The 17,435-nt window shown below is 36.5% G+C and overlaps 1 protein-coding gene across 11 annotated transcripts in view; it reads left to right on the top strand.

Moving 5' to 3' along the window:
* The window catches only part of OTUD7A (OTU deubiquitinase 7A), a 212,341-nt gene that overhangs the window by 172,347 nt on the left and 22,559 nt on the right, over positions 1–17,435 (top strand). For all 11 annotated transcript variants that reach the window (XM_074837295.1, XM_074837298.1, XM_074837304.1 and 8 more), the window contains 3 exons: positions 7,414–7,515; positions 9,036–9,163; positions 10,870–10,982. In XM_074837295.1, the coding sequence (XP_074693396.1) occupies positions 7,414–7,515; positions 9,036–9,163; positions 10,870–10,982 (343 nt within the window). The remainder of the gene's footprint in view (positions 1–7,413; positions 7,516–9,035; positions 9,164–10,869; positions 10,983–17,435) is intronic.

Genomic DNA, 17,435 nt, shown 5'->3' on the forward strand with positions numbered 1-17,435 from the left:
AAGGAAAAAAAAACCAACCCACAGACCCAAACAGTATTCAGAAGGCCTTCTTCTGGAAAAAATAGCAGTATAAAATAATGCAGGAATGCTTACCAGGAACTATGAAGTATGAAAACTGTCAGTCACCTATCAAGAAAATATGTCTAGTTTCTCTAGGAACCAGCTAAGACAAGGAGGACAGGGAAAAAACAGGATGGCTCTTCCTTTGGCAGCTCTGCCAAACACTCCAAATTCCATAGGGCTATCAGAAAATACCTTGCTACAGTATTATTGTTGACCTACCCCTTCAGTGCAATTACAGCCTTTAGATTCAGTTACTGCAAGAGTGCAAACTAGAGCATCACAGTGGTTTTCTGACCTTAAAATCAGGGAACATGTGACTTTAGAGCTGACATCTTCTAATTCATACAGAGCTGGCTGGCTTTGAACTTGAAATAGGGATGCAGAAACTACTGCATTTGCTGCTTCTTAGCATTCTTCTCTCAAATCTCTCTGAAAATTAGAATAAATGATTTATTCTTTTCTTCACATTACTTTAATTAGGGCAGTAACTTGACTCACACTGGAAAAGTCCCTTCCTCCCCAGAGCCTCTTGCGTCCTGGAAAGGAGACTGTTTTGACCATTTGAAGTGCTTGTGGTTTTGATCACAGGTATTCTTGTAGCCTGTGTAAACTTAGTTTATTACGTGAGCATTTAATTCAAATAAACTGGAACTTCCTGGGAAACAGTTCTTCAGTTCAAGTAAGTTTAACAGATCAAACAGTCAGTATTTAAGAAAATCATGAAAGACTTCATGTAAACTGACCTTTTGTCTCTATTTAAGACATAAAGATACTCAGTTTCCTTTTATTTCCTGCCTATGTTAGACATATTGTCTGAAATAAAGAGAGTGAATTAATAGGGAAGTCACTTAGCATTAGACATTTTATTGGCTCTCCCAACAGGGCCCAGTTTGACTATGGCTGGGTCAATAACATAAAAAAAGAACAGATGAGGTGCATTTCCTGCAGAGGGCCAAAAATCTATTTCAAAACAAAACAAGCCTCAGGAAAGACAGTAGCTTCTGTAGCTGAGGTTGGAGATATTGTTAAAGGGAAAGAGAGAGATGTGTGCTTGGGTTTAAGGGCATGAATTCCAAGAGAAATGGCAGTGAGGAAAGCTGATTAGACAAAAGGGGGAGAAACTTTGTTAGGAACGTGGAGCAGGTTACTACTCACAAAACATAGATTGGGAGAGCAAAATTACTATTAACAGATTGTCACATGTGTTGTCTGAAGTGGCCGTATGAGCTGGATGTCTATAAAAGCCTGTAAGGTTTTTACATTCTCTTTTTATATGCTTAGGCACTTGCTACCGTTACATCTATACGTGAAAGGATGTTCAGGCTACATCCTACCTGTATAGAAACTCAGAGCAAAATTCCTGATTTACTCAGAAATGCTGTGTGATATTATAAAGTAAAGGCCCAGATAAAGGCAGTATGATTTACTTACTCTCTGCTGCTGCAATGTATCCCCTACTCTTGTGTGATTACTTTCTGAATATTTCTCTTAGAGGACAGAATTCACCACATTCATAAAAGCATTTTGGGATTTTGTGCATCTTATAAACTCAGCTGTTCATTATTGCCTGAATTGGAACGAGGTCAGCTTGTAAGTAATGTGCAGACTGATCTCTGAGTGCTCGTGCAGTAATCAGTGTGGTTCTTCAACAGAGGATGGCTCAGATACTGGTAATATTAAATTAAATCTGTGTGAAAGGAATTTTGTAATTCTAAATATTTTGCTGCAGCAAATTGATTTTCATTATATACACATGTTCCCCTGTGTGTCATTAATGTGTAGGCTGATACAAAGAGAGATATTATGAAAACAACTTCTGCTGTACCGATGAGTTCAAAAAATCATAGTATAGGCAGAATGGCTGATCTAACACAGTGTTTTTAATGAAAGGGAAAAAAAAAGTTTCTACTGCAGTACTGAAATATAATTCAATACAAAAGTTAAAAGTAAACTTGTATGAACCTTCAAGAATATTGCTTTCCTACACTTTTCTTTCTGTGCTCAGATTTGTGTTTTCTGGGAAGCATTTTATGCAGCTACAGGCAAAATAAACAGTAATATAATGTTTAAGCCTGGGTTTCACATCCCCGAAACCAAATCCACCAAAATTCTGTAAATGTTTGATTTCAAACTGTTACAATTAAGCCTTGTTGAAGAAAAATGGATGCCTTTTTGTAGAAACAATATATGCAGGGTGCTGGGATAGCAACCAGTATAATTACAAGAGAACTGCATTAATTCCTGATTTCCAAGCTTTGAAATGCATGCTTGTGGAATTCAGTTCCAATGTGAATGTCAAATATTGTATCACAGAGTAGAATGTAATGCAATAATGTCGTAGAAAACAGGCTCTCCCGGGTTATGAAAGAAACATATTAAGAAAACGGGTAATAATGGATCTGCAGTTACCTGCAAATAACTGAAGTCAGCATCAGTTATCTGCAGCCAGTTAGGCCTAGTCATATATCTCTGTGCCAGCTTATTTTATGATCTTTCATTTGCATTCTGGTCAGTAGCTTCTGTGACAGAGTCTGTGTTGCTTATGCATCAGGCTAAAAGAGAAGCATTTACTTGATTGCTCAGTTTTACTTATTTCTACATGCACAGCTCAACATTACATTTCAAGGACATCAGTAAATATGAATAGCCTTGCAGATGCTACTGCGAAGCTGATTTCATGATCTAGACTAAAAGAGAGAGCTCCTACAAGAAGGTCCTTTCTTTGAAGTACAGAAAATGTATTGGTAAATGCTTTATTCATTCACTTATTTTAAAAAGTAAGCAGTCACTGAATGATTAATATAAGCTCATGTACAAAATCTGTTCTTGGAAAGTTTTTTCACTTCAATACTTGCAAGTACACATTTATTGTATGAAGGGACTGAAACTAAAAATAAATAAATTCTCTTAGTCATGTAAGAAACATGTAAAGTGTAGAAGTACCTCTGTTGAAAACTGGATTTGAGGTTCCTGCACCTATTGCTAATTGTCTGACTACTCTGAGTGGGCTGAGTAATCCTCTGCTGACTTAGCAAGTCAGTCCTATGCACACCCCAGAGCAGTTATTGCTGTGGGAGTCCAAAGGGGAGTTAGTGAGTGTTTAGGGTGAACCATTCTTTTGGGAATATATGGCTTGTCCAGAGTTAGACTTGCTTTGGAAGTTGAAAATGTTACTTTTGTGACTTGCTGTCTTGGGGGATGGATGAAAGTTGGATTTCTGGAAATATGATGTGCTGGAGAAATGAAAGAAAGGCTGGTTTTAGCCTAGTTTCTTAAGGAAACTGAGCTTGTGTCATCAAGCTGTCTAAGATCATACCACTGTTTATTTTTTAAATTTAACTGTCAATTTCAAACATATTTGTGAGTAAGCTTTTACAAGTTTCATTAAAATAAGCAGCTAGCTTATTTTTAGTATTTTCACAGAATAAAAACTTGCAATGTGAATATTGTTTATTAAACACTGCAGAATCCACATGGGAAAGACCTCCAGGTTGCCCAACTACAAATTAAAGAAAAGCCATCAGAAGTCTCACCTTCAGCCACACGTACAACAAACACAGGCAACTGGACATTGAGTCCCACTGTGCACAGATTGACTTGTTTTCCTCAGTGAGATGTCTGCTCTGTCAGTGTTTTTGAGGAGTTGGCCTAGGACTGGTTTACTTGGCTGTATGAAAGAGTACTGTTAATAACACAGTGAAGTGCATTAAAAGACAATCACACTCAATCTGAGGTAAAATTGTACAAGCTGTGACATGACACTTCACACTTTTTCCCATCTTTAACCATTCTTTGTTTTCTCTTAAGGTGTATTCCATTTTTTTTCTGTAAGAATTCTGACTGACTTTTAGTACGATAAATGCACAGTGGCATTGCAGGCAAGAAACTGACTGCCGTGGAGGTAGTGATACGCAATCTAGCTTTGCAGCAAAACTTCAACGCACTCAATCATATAGCACTTGAGAGGGGGCTCATCCTTTGTAGCACGTTCTTTTCCCCTGTCAAGAGAGAGTTATATTAAGTTGCTGTTCGCTAAGTCCTTGTAACTTTTTGGTGGTTAGTTCTGCAAGAAAAATCCCAACTCTGTAAAGCCATTTAGTTTATGAGCAGCTTACACCAGAAGTAAGAAAACCTGCACTGGAGAAAATGAAGAGGGAACAAAGGATCTATGCCGAGTTTCTATAAAGGTTCTTTAGTATTATGTAACCTCATGTTTGTTTTGAATTTGGTTGGTTTGTATGTGTACCACCAACCTTGTGCATGTTTGGGCAATGAATACTTTATCACGGATTAGTAAACTGGAGGGCAGCTTTCTATGAGCATCTTTATGGGATAGTCATGAACTAGAATAATTTCTGTTGCATATTTTTATCTTCTTGGTTACGCTGTTAATGGAGTTTTGCATAGAAGACATCATACTGAATGCTTTCTTACATTATATAGTACCAGAGTATAAGGCATCAGAGGCTGATAGCGAAAGCCAAGCCTGGCCCCTGTTAATACTTGAAATGCATTCTCTGTTCTCTGCTGCCGCCTTTTTGAGTTATTCAGGTCATACAACTATCTAGAATCCTCTTTGGCAATTCTCTCCCATAAATCCTGCGGCAAGAAACAATACACCTGTGGTTTGTAATACTATATGGAAGCTTATGAAAATAACACTTAAACCTTTCTAGTGTCTATTAATAATACTCCAACATTAACTTTCTCTAAGATTCAGCTTACCTTCTTTGCATGGAATACAAGATATATATATCTGGTTCTGTCTAGGAATGATTGGTTCTTGTTGGGCCCTGCAAATAAGGGAGCAGGGGGAGCCAATATATGCTTTGTATTATGTGAAGTCTAGTACACACTATGTAGTGCAGGACTAGGATAATATCAGAATACAGAAATAGCTGGCCTGCTTCAACCACGGAGGATACTAGATTCTGTTAACATTTCTTTTGAGTTTGCACCTGAAGTCTTAAGTATCATGCAAAGAAAGGGCAATATTTTGTGCTCATGTCTGCCTCCCTGATTGTGTGTTGCGAGATCATAGACCTGGATAGCACTGTTAATCTTGATCTAAAATTAAGATCAAATTTTTATGTACTAGAAAATGGTAATATTAATTCTCAGAGTATTTTTGCTGTAAAACAACAGAACAATTTCTTGAAATTGTGTTTTTTAAGATTAAATAGATATTGAGAAAGAAAGAAGCAAGATCAAGTAGGAGACCAACAGAGGGACGGAGAGTGAGAAATGGGTCCAGCTTGTCCCTAAATATTGTCTGATCAAAGCAGACAGAAATAAGCCTGAGGCAGAACTGTTTCCCATTTTCATTTAAGCTCCGTTTTCCTGTTGTTACCCTGAAGGCATCCTCTATAACCACTAGATCTGAAAAATGAAAATGCACCAGTTTTTTGTTAGAATCCAATGCATTTCTGCTCATTTTTTAGTCAGCCATAAGCTTTGTGATGTTAACCAAGTCCACAAACGTTTTTTGCATAATCTACTTGAAAGCAGATCACTTTTATATAAACCTCCTGTTATTCAAAAGATTCAAAAACACCAGACTTTGACATTTATTACCAATAGCTGCTAGTTAACCTGCAAAGCAATACCACTCATTATTCCCTTAAGTCCTAAGGTCCGTCTGGTTTAGGTGTTGTAACTATGCTTTAAGCAGCAGCTTGGTATAACTTATTACTGAATATGATACCACCAAAACATTCTGCAAAAAAGCAGGTGGCAAGTTGTTACTTCACAGCCTACAGACACAGGAGTTGCTAAAAATGGTAACTTGTTATTTCAGATTTATCTTTCCCAAAGGCTGTCCAATAGCGCTTTAAATTAAGCTTCTTTAATGCATATTTAATTTAGAACTCAATAAGCCTAGTCTGAGATGTTGGGCATTTACAAACTAGCTGCTAAAATCATATGAGGATTACCAAATATGTTTAGTTGTTGAGCTGCTATGCATCTTTACAATATAGTAACTCTCAGCTCTTACTGACTAACAGAAATTTAATTACATAGTTCTTATTACTCAGAACAAGTAATTGGGGGCACATGTTAAAATACTGTTATACTGGGTTTTTGCACAATATGTATTACCTGCCATTACAAATAAACTTCAGTATAATTTTGTAATGAAAACATATTAATGGAGAAAAGCTTTTTCAGTGCTTGAACTTATTTCTGGTTTGGGAATTTAACCTTAAATGCAAGACTGACTGCACAAATATATAGATGCTGTTTCCTCTCAGCTTGCAAATAAAGAAATCAGGGGAGAAAAAGTCTGCAGAAGAGGACAAAGAAAGAAATGGAGTCACCACAGGCTGCCTATTGCATTATTCATTCAATTACTCAATTGTGCATTACCCACAGACTTTCCAAAAGTCTTGGGAAATACACCAGGTCTACTCATCATTATTAATCATCTGCTCTTCCTTATCCCCAAAGATGTTCTACAGTTAGTCACAATCTCTTTCTTTGTATTAGAAATGTTCACATGACCATTTAACCAAGACTTTTAACACTCCAGTAAGCTGCCACATGGCAACTTGTGTGCCAGGAATTATGTATTTTCAGTGTTGACTTTGGCACTGATACTCTTCATGGCTTTATTTGCTTCATCTAGATACATCAAATATCTCTTGTCAGTCTTTCTCATAATCCATCTCTGTTTTATAATCTGTAAAACGTGCTTCATGTAGCAGTGATCGATAAGTGGTCTTTAAAGGTTCCCAAAGAGAAAAGCCACATGCTATCCTGTACCTTGGGCTATGCATTTGGTCTCATTTTAATTCTCTGGTAGTGTAGCTGTTGATTTTAGTAGGTCTAATCATGATTTACACTGTGGTAAATGAGAGGAGAGTCAGCTGTTGAAACAATCCATCTGATTGAAACAATAGTACTTAATAAACTTACCAAACAGTAAAATATCTTGATCAACACATACATATTACTTTTGGTTTTTGAGACTTTCTTAATGTAACATAATTTGTCATCTGTGTATGGGAGGCCAATGTCAATTATGTTTGGGGACTGATACCAAGACTCATAATGATATTTAGGCAATGAACTCCTTGGAAATCCATTCCTGAATGCAGCATACGAGAATGGAAGATGTAAATTAATTAAAGGTGCTCTCTTCTTATTCCAGATACATTTAGAGAATAGTTAATCTGCCTCTTATTTCTAATCTTTTCAGTTTTCACTTATGACATTACATTTAAGTTTATTTGGCAGAAAGGATGTTCATGATTAACCTTCAACATTACCCATCATCGCTGTATGCCTGTACACAGTATGCACCCTGTTGTAGTATCCACTGCACCATTTCAATAGATGCTTTCTTTTCAGGACGACTAAATTGGTGGTCTACAGTGTGTACAAGCTGCAAACGTCTTCTTCCCTTGGCTACAACAGGTGATGGAAACTGCCTCTTGCATGCTGCATCTTTAGGTAAGGGAGAGTCTTTATAGGAAACCTTCTGCCAAAAATATTTACCACTTTTCTCTATCCCCAGCAAAAGCTCAGAAACAAAGAGATGCAAAGACTTTCATTAAAAGCCTGGTTCTAGAGCAATATATTATTCAAATTTCACTTAGCATTGTTTGCTTTAGGCATGCTTGAGGGAGGAAGGTAAAAGTTTTATCAGGTTATAAAAGAAGTATAATTGGAACAGTATCAAAATCCATGTATCAGAAACACCAGTGATTTGCATTTTCCTTACAGAGCCCAACCTGACAACTCTGGAACAGGCAAATTCCAAATGTTTCTGCAGGATTGTCCTCATTGTGGGCAAGGAATTGCATTCATTCTCTGACTTTTGGTGAACAGTTCTCTCGCTGTCTTGAGGAATGCAATATCTAGCTATTATCTCTCCTTGGTTCCTTGTATATATGGGAAACGGGGTTTGGGGTGAATTAAAATAACTTCCAATTGATTAATTAATCATTAATACAACATCTCTGAAGCCTTTCTTCATATCAAATAAGTAGAAACCTCTGAAGCTGGAAGTCTTTGATATACCTTCTATATCCTAACATATTATGAGGTAACATATATTTTGTTGCAGTTGCTAAAATCTTCCACCAAGCAGAACTCCAAAAGGTGGCTTTTTAAAAAACACTGGGATTTTTAATATTTTGAAGAGACTCTTCTTTTTGAAAGAAGTAGTAAGAAAAGAGCTTTTGCTGTTCCAAGGATCCTTTTATCTTTGTCCACTTCATTTTTAATTAGGAGGAATTGTATATTATTTACAGCAAATGTTTGGAGTATTTTGACTTTCAAAGTGTTAAATAAACATATTTAATGCCAGCAACTGACAATATGGGAACTGAAATGTGGCTATCTATGGGCATCTTGGTGAGAGCTCTGCTCTCTTTTGTTGTAGGCTTCTATTCTCAACTACATGAAGACATTTTATTATCTTAGAATGAGCTTGAAAGCCTGTGGCTGGTTGTATTTTTAGACTTTCAATCATCTTGACTGCTTGTCTCTTTATTGGGATGTTGAAGCCAAAGGAAATTTACCATCATGCTGATGAAGAGTTAGAGGCCTTTGGGTGTTGGTATCATCTGCGATTCACAAAAGTGCCTGCAGTTGTCATTAGCATTCTTGTGTCTGCGAGCTCTGTTGGCAACTACAGCTAAAACCAGACTGTGCATTGCGTATTCCATTGCTTACAACAAAGCTGAAGTTGCCTGCAAGCAAACAATGAAACAACTCAAATCCTTAGTCATTCCTTAATCAAAGTTTGAACATTGTTAGAATTCCCTCTTGTTGTTCATTAGCTTATCTATATTGACTGTTTCTTTAGGAAACCTTAAAAATGAGTGAATTATTTGCCAAGGAGACTCTTAAATGATGTATAAGCTATGCTTCTTTTGCAAATAGAGCAATATTAATTGTATTAGTACTTACTATTTCTATTTCACTGTAGCTTCTTTAAAACTGAATGTTGTCTTGTGCTACTTTAGGGATGTGGGGATTTCATGACCGGGACCTTGTTTTACGTAAAGCACTCTATACTATGATGAGAAGTGGAGCTGAAAGGGAAGCACTGAAAAGAAGATGGAGATGGCAACAGACCCAGCAGAATAAGGAGGTCTGTATGGCTGTCCTGGTTTCAGCTGGGATAGAGTTCATTTTCTTCCTAGTAGCTGGTACTGTGCTATGTTTTGGATTCAGTGTGAGAATAATGTTGATAACACACTGATGTTTTAGTCGTTGCTAAGTAGCGCTTATCCTAAGTTAAGGATTTCTCAGTTTCCCATGCTCTGCCAGCAAGCAGGTGTACCAGAAGCTGGGAGGGAGCATGGCCAGGACAGCTGATCCGAACTAGCCATAGGGGTATTCCGTACCACAGAACCTCGTGCTCAGTATATAAACGGGGGGAGCTGGCCGGGAGGGGTGGATCGCTGCTCGGGCATCGGTCAGCAGGTGGTGAGCAGTTGCATTGTGCATCACTTGTCTTTTCTTGGGTTTTAGTTCTCTCTCTTTGTTATATTCCTTTTTGTTACTATTATTATTGTTGTTGGGGTTTTTTTATTGTTGCTATTATTATAATTTTAGTTTAGTTATTAAACTGTTCTTATCTTAACCCACGAGCTTTAGGGATTTTTACTTTTTTTTTTTATTCTCCTCCCCATCCCACTGGGAGCGGGGAGGAGTGGGCAAGTGGCTGCATGGTGCTTAGTGGCTCGCTGGGGTTACACACAACAGTGGCCTGAAGACAGTCTTGTTAATATCATTTAGGATCAAAAGGATTCTTCTGAAGTTTGGTGTGAAAGTTTTAATTGCTATCAAATTCCTGTGCTTCCATTTTGCATGGGGAAAGAGATACTTGTATTTAGAATTTTTGTGTCAGAATGCAAATGTGTTTCTAGCTTTGTGGGCATAAAGATGCACAGTTTTGTGTCTACAAACATCTAAAATGAGTTTGGAACCTGTAGAAAATTTTGGGCTGCAAAATTAAGTGTATAATTTAGCTATCACAAGCATTACAAAATAAGTGGATGAAATCCACAAAAGAAAGAAAACCCCATTTAGGAAAGTTTCCCCAGAAGGGTGAATTAGGATTCTTAGAGCTGTGACCAAATATTGAGTGGATGTTTCTTAACTAAAATCATCTGTAGATTTGGTTTGACTGTTGATTAAAAGCTGTACTTCAGCATGTATTGTTTTCTGAAGATGTCTGTGCCTAAACAATGACTAGAAAAGCTAATTTCAGGAGTAATCCTGAATGCAATCAAGTGAACATGCTTAGATGTTTGTGATTTATTTGTAATCTGCTTTTTGTTGGCAGCAGTCAGTGAGAAAACAGCTGAGTTGTGACTGACTCGGCTACTTCAGGCTGCCTGAAAACACAGGGACACAGAAGCACTTATATAGCCTTTCTGCTCTTGAACACAGGGAGAAAGCATGTCCTGTCTGCCAAGGAGGGCATTCATAGTTATTCCAGATACTGGGGAACAAAGCAAACCTCCAGAAATGGGCAGAAAAGCATGCTAATGATGGTTGCAAGGAATTCACATGGGTATGAATAACTGGATCTCCAATAGTGGAGCACTGTGTTAGCACCTGCAGACCCACATCTATAAATATAATCCAGTATACAGTTAGTGGTTTAGATCTTCTTTTAATAAGTTAATATTCTTCCACCTGAATAGAAATGTTGAACCATTAATGGTCCAAGATATTAAACCGTATCATGTATGAAGCTCAAAATAAGTTAGTCGTAAATACTACTGCAGAATTCTGCTTACATTTTGTACCAGCATAATTGTAAAGGAATTTAATTCTCTCTCATAGTCAGGTTTAGTGTATACAGAAGAAGAATGGGAACGGGAGTGGAATGAACTGCTTAAACTGGCATCAAGTGAGCCTCGTACACATTTCAGCAAAAATGGAGGCACTGGTGGTGGGTAAGTTTAGAGTATGACAAAAGCTTTTAGTTTTTGTTCTCAGTAGGAAAACAATACAGTACAAATGAATGAAGATGTTTATAGGACCATCAAAGTGCCTTTTCAACTGGTTGTGATTTTGTTGCATGGTAGAATATAATTATCTAAACATCCCATTATAATATTTATCATTTTGATTAAGTTTCCTTGTACAGTTACCACACTAACTTGAGGTTACTTTGCATCCAAAAGACTCTGGATTTCATAAATCCTGATTTCTTAGTTTCTGGAAAAAGCATGTTGGCAGTAGCATCTCGCTTCAAGGAGATGAAGTGCCTCGTCTCACTGAAGATATGTAGCTTTTCGTTTGAGGAAGACTTAGCAGAAAGATAGCCACTGCTCAGATATTTTCACTAAAACATGGAATGACAGAATAACATCACATCTTCTAAGAGCATTCTAGAAGAAAGTAGTTTGTGCCAAGATATCACCTTTTCTGTGCTTTAGCACAGCTTTAATGCCATCTTCTCATATCCATACATTTATTTCGGTCTTTTTTTGCTTTGTAGTTCAAATCGAAAATCTTCAGAGATCTTTTTTGAGGGCAAGTCACCCAGTAACTCTTCACATTTTCTACTTTTAAAATGCTATTAACCCTAAACGTACAGGGGAAAAAAATAATATTTTTGGTGTTAAAGCTAAAAATTAAATATTTGGATGCAGTGTCTTTTTAAACAGAAAGTAGAATATCGAGTTATACTTTGTGGTCTTCTGAATAATCAATATTCTGCTTCAATCTTTGAACAGTTATAAAAAAAATTAACTAAAAATTATAATTAATATTGCACATTAGGAACAGTTGCCCTTTCTTTGACTATTCAAGCTTTTATTAAACCCATGTAACATAAATAGTACTCTCAAATGCAGAATTATATAAGGATTGTATGGGGTTTTATTTCAAATTAAACTGATTCACTGTCATGCTATTAAAGTTTGATGTTGCTAGAAGGTTTTGCATAGGGGTATGTCTCTGTTTCTATGAACCGCATCAGATTCTTTTCTTACCTAATTTCATATCTGTTTATCTAGATTGTTTCCGTAAAAGTATGGTTGATTGCAGCTACTTTGATTACACTCTGCAAAGTCGCAATGTTTGCCAGTTACTACCCAATGCTAACAGGCAAGCAAGGAAAGAGTGTGTTTTCTGGAAGACCAGCTTAGTATGTGTGTTTAATCTTTGTATAATACTCAATTGGTAGCATTTTAGTCAATTAGCTTATGACAAGCAGTGCCAGAAAATTTGATGGTTGCAGAAAAAAAAAGCAGTACTGTCTGCTTTACTGCCAGCATGCATTTAGTTTAGATGTTTAGAAGCTTTTGGGAAAAAATGGATAGAAACATATTTTTGAAAAAGTTTGGAATGAAATAGTATCTACAACATCTAAATACTCCTGATACACCTACAGAATCTGCTTTAAATAGCTGGTGTGATAAACCATCCCTCACTTTCAGTGCAGTTGTTCCCAAAGTATAGGATTATTGACCAGCCTTAAGAATGCAGAAGCTTTAGATTTTGTGTCTAGTGTTTATCACTAAAAATATTTAGTGTTTATTTACTCAGTGCATGTTTTTCTCTAGCTACTGTTTCTCCTGAAGAAAATTGCATGTGGTGATAAGTAAATTGACAAAATAGAGCATACAACACAATGAGAATAATAACATTTTTAGAAAATATTCTCTGGGCTTTGAAAGAATATTATATTTTTCTTTTAACCATGTGATGTCAAGGATAGGTAATTCTACTGATGCATGAGGACATCGGTTAAAAAATTGTCAGCCCTAATGTGTCTCATTTTCTTCTCTTTCGAGGCTAAAGAAAAGCAGATTGGTTTTCATTTTACTCTCTACTATGTTTGTAGATATTTTCCTGTTGATATGGTTTAGTCTTCTAATGCAGTTCAATTCACATTTCTATTAAATTTGGTCATTCGGCACCAATTTTCTCTGGCCTTATTCTGTCTGTTTCCTTCTGTACTTTTCATGTACTATGTAGTTTCAGTATTTACCAGTCAGAAATGTCCTCAAACGTTGCATTTGCCAGTCAATCAACCATCTTTACCTTTAGTTCCTAGATACTTAAACAGAGAGTATCACTATTACATAAAGAATTAATATAAATTGTTTTTAATGTTCTCATCATGTTTGCATTTATCTTTTTGCAAATCAAAATAAAGTAAGGATAAAAAGACAATAGTTAATTTTTCCTTTAAAACAGTGAAAGAGGAGTCAGGCAAGAAACTTAACCTATTAAACATGTGAATATGTTTTTACAATCATTCCAAAGACAGAATGAATGTGACAGAATGAATTATTTTCTCAGTTTAATGTACCCATGTTCAAAATAGAGCACTTCAGAAGGAAAAGGAGTATCAAAATAGTATTTTTGAGATGGGGTATTTTACGTTCTGTAGTTAGGTAGTGTATTAAGAATGCTTGCAAATTACTCTTTGAATTATAGGTGAGACATTCTCCTTTGGTATCAGAATTAGCTAAAGCATCAGAAGTTGTATCTCCTTCAAAAGAATTCAGTGACAAGCCTAATTCTGGAATTACTCCGCCTCATTCACCTGCAAGTTCCTTTTAGTTATTTTTCAGAGTGAACTACAGGCAAAGGAAATCAGCAATTGTTGCTGAATCTCAGATTTGTTCTTTGGGAGCACTCTCATTCTGAGGCTTGCAAGTTGGAACAAAAGAAAAGGATAAAGGGAACACAGAAAAACTTGCTTGTTCAGTTCAAGTTTCCAACATGTAAAAATCCATCAAGTACTAAAGCAGAGCAAACTAATTAACTATGAAGCATCCTAGCTGAAACCAGGACACTATTGCAGTCCTACTAAAGAGAAAATTCCAACTCATTCCTTCATTTTGCAACTATTGTCAATCAGAGATTTCAAAGCCTGTTCTAGTGCTAGATTGAGTATCACTTGTTCTTCAAAACCTAGTAGAGCTGCAAGCTAGATGTGGTGTCATGGTGTGAGCTAATATAGATTTTGAAAGTGGGTGGTATTCTTACTTAGTATTAACTGTCACCTTCTAGCTAGCTGTCTCATATGCTGTTGGCACTATCTTGTTAATGAAGTCAAGTGATTTTAAATGGGGAAGAAGGGAGGGAATATTGCTGTAATCTTCCCATGTGTCATTAGAGTTTTATTTAAGGCAGAAAACTGGAACATTTGAACAGGAAGCATGTAATGACTGTAATCTCTGAGGTTTCGGACTTGGTTAGGTATTCAGAGTATTTCAACATACAGATCTTCATACAAAACTTCTGTGTCCATCAAAGACCTTCATCTTGTAAAGAATTTAGTTTAGATCATTTAACAAAGACATTGCTTTAAAACTATTTGTATTTGATCTGGTTGTCTATTACAGATAATGGTATTCCTTTTTAACTGTTCACTATATGCAGCCATTATAGGATGCACATAGAAAAAGGTTTATTATAACAGTATATCTTCTCCTTATTAGCTGAAGTTTCTGATGGCTAATAAATCTTTTTATCTGGCCTATTTTCAGTTGATGTAAATTGTACTAAGCCAGACGCAGTCTGGAAATAACCAAATTGCCGTGGTGATTCAAATATGCTAGTTCAGACAGCCCTTCAGATCTGAAAACAGTGGATATCCCACAGACCCTAGAAAAGAGGTAAAATTTAAGGCAAAGGAGGGATCAGACTTATGTCATTTTAAAATTAAGTACTAGTACCTATATAGTGATTAGGTGTTTCCCAATTTAACAAGTTTTGTTGAATTCAGGATACTTCCTATTTGACAGACGGCTGCATCTCACATGCCACAGAAGATGTTTTACACAGAAGCATGCATTCCCATATAATTATATACAAAATAACATTCAAACCAAAATATTATAGGGAAAGTTGATTTAGGTTTTCTCTTTTATTATATGCCTTCAAAATCGCTTCCTGTATCTTGTTTTTGCCTGAGAAAAAATACTGATATTTTTAAAGACTAAGAAGTAAGAATTGGAACTCAAAACATTCACATTGTGTATCTCCCTTAGTCAGTGCAATATACTTTTTTTTTTTTTCCCCTGAAGAAAAGAAGGGAAATGTCGCATGACTGTGCAATTTTTTGTGTTTGAGTTGAAGCTTATTGCTGAAATACTGTGTAAGCAAATCAACGGACAGGTTCCTACAGCAGAAATTTGTACTTGCTAGTAAGCTGCAGCTGTGGTGTATGTTGGTTTTAATTTTGGGATTCTTAAGCAGGGAAGTAAGAGGTTTCAGAAATGGCATGGTGGCAGATCGAGGTATGAACTCAGATTTCATTCTGGTCTCATGCTTGTACCTTATCACCAGGTTGAAGAACTTGCTACTCGTCATGTTGTTTCAGGACATCTCAGCTGTTAACAGGCATTGGTGTCTTGCTCTCCGTGAGTCCTGAAACTTAATCTAAACTTGGAACACCTGTTATGAGTCTGTTGGACAAACTGAGAATCTAGAGTGTATGTACGGGAAAGAAAAGCAAGTTTACCATAGGGAGCTCTTTAGAAGGAAATCCAAAAATGTGAAGACAAATCTTGCTCAGAGTTTACAGGCAAAAGAGAGGAACAGACAGCAGATAGCCAGGTGGAACAGCAGGGTAGGTAACTTTCTTGTTTCAGCTTTTTGAGGTTTTTTTCATTACTGGCTGCGGTACAAATTGGATTTTCCAGAAGAGAGAGAATCTCTTTGGAGTGCTGAGTAGGTGTCCACTCTGTTTGGATTGGATATATCAGTGGTTCTGTAGGATAGGCTGAGATTTTTTTTTTCCTTTCTTGTTAATTTGTTCTTACAATCAAGATAAATTACTCAGTTAGAATGCCCTGGTTGAGCAGGATTCTGCAATGCAGATTTATATGCTCTTATATATGTGGATTTCATTATTTAAGAATTAATTTTACATGAACAGAGGAATTAATTTCAGATTCTTAAATTTCCTTTGCTTCTATGTTATAGTGACAAAATTATTTGGTCCATAATTTTCATGGCCATGTAGTTAGCATAAATAAAGGTCCATGAAAAAAACTGGAATGTAAGCGCATCAAAGGATGTGGCAGGTTGCTATGGATACTTAACGATGGTTTTTCATTCTCATTAATCTTTAGGAAAATTGCTACTGAATTCTCAGCAGTGGCACTGAAATAATATAAGATGGCCCACATGAATTACTGGCACTGATGAAATAAAATTGAACATTTAAAAGGTTTCTCAGAGAGGCTGTGAAGTCTTCTTCCTTGGAGATATTCAAAAGCTGCCTGGACATGGTCCTGGGCAACTGGCTGTAGGTGGTCCTGCTTGAACCAGGGGCGTTGGACAAGGTTACCTCCAGAGGTCCCTTCCAACCTCAACCACTCTGGATTCTGGGAAAGTGAGCAATGGAAAACAGATATATAATAGAAGAGAAGGATTTGAAATGTGTGAACATGATCATAAATAGTGAATCAAGCAACTTGGTGATGAGATATTGAAGAGTAAAAAGCCCAGTGGAATTTTTGGACTTCATGTGCAGTCAAGCTTGACATCAGCTGACCAAAGGGATAAAGGTCCTTCTGATACAGCTGCATCTGCAATATGCCTTTCACTTCTAGAAACCTCATTAACTAGGAGATGAGGAATAATGAGAGGATTTGAAGAAAAACTTTAGGACTGATAGTCTGGAAATACTAGTATGAGAAAATAGCTGGAAATCTTTGTAGCATATTGTCTTGCCAATAACAGGATTCTTCTAACTTCCTTTTGGCTAACAAATTACTCTGAAGGTGACATAATGGACTGCAAATGCTGAAAAGCTGTTGCATCCAACCATGGGGAAGAATTCAGTAAGGAATATGAGAGGAAATCTCAAAATGGGGAATTTAGTTTGAACATCAGGAAAAAGTCACAGAAAGGCTTAGAAGTGTTCAGCTAGAAAAGTGGGGAATTTAACAGATTTATTCTTGCAGTCCAGATAAAAGAATGATCTCTTTCATAAATGACTGACTTTATAGGTTAGCCTCCCAAAGATGCTGGGCATTTCCATTTCCTGGAAGATTGTGGGGCTGATCCAAAGCATACTGATGCTAGTTGGAAAACTACTTTTTTTTTTTTTTTTTTAATTTTGTCACTCAATTTTAAGTCAGGTTTTCAGTCTTTTTTGCAGAAAAAGTACCCCATTTCATTTAGTGATCAGCAGTATATCCCTAGAAGTTAGTAGCACATGTTCTTTAAGACAAAGTTTCTTTCTTCTGTCAAATGTTTTGAGCTGTGAAATGTGTAACTGTGGATTTTTTAAACTTTTCAGTAAAAGAGAGCGTTTAAAACAAACTTAGCAGTTGTGTTTGTCCACTCATATATGAAGAAAAAGGTTTTCTGAAATTTGTACAGGTTGGGAAAATAAGACTGTATTTCAGATGAATAGGATAGCACAGGTACAT

The sequence above is a fragment of the Strix aluco genome, chromosome 12, assembly GCF_031877795.1.
Source record: "Strix aluco isolate bStrAlu1 chromosome 12, bStrAlu1.hap1, whole genome shotgun sequence".
In the NCBI taxonomy this organism is placed as follows: domain Eukaryota; kingdom Metazoa; phylum Chordata; class Aves; order Strigiformes; family Strigidae; genus Strix; species Strix aluco.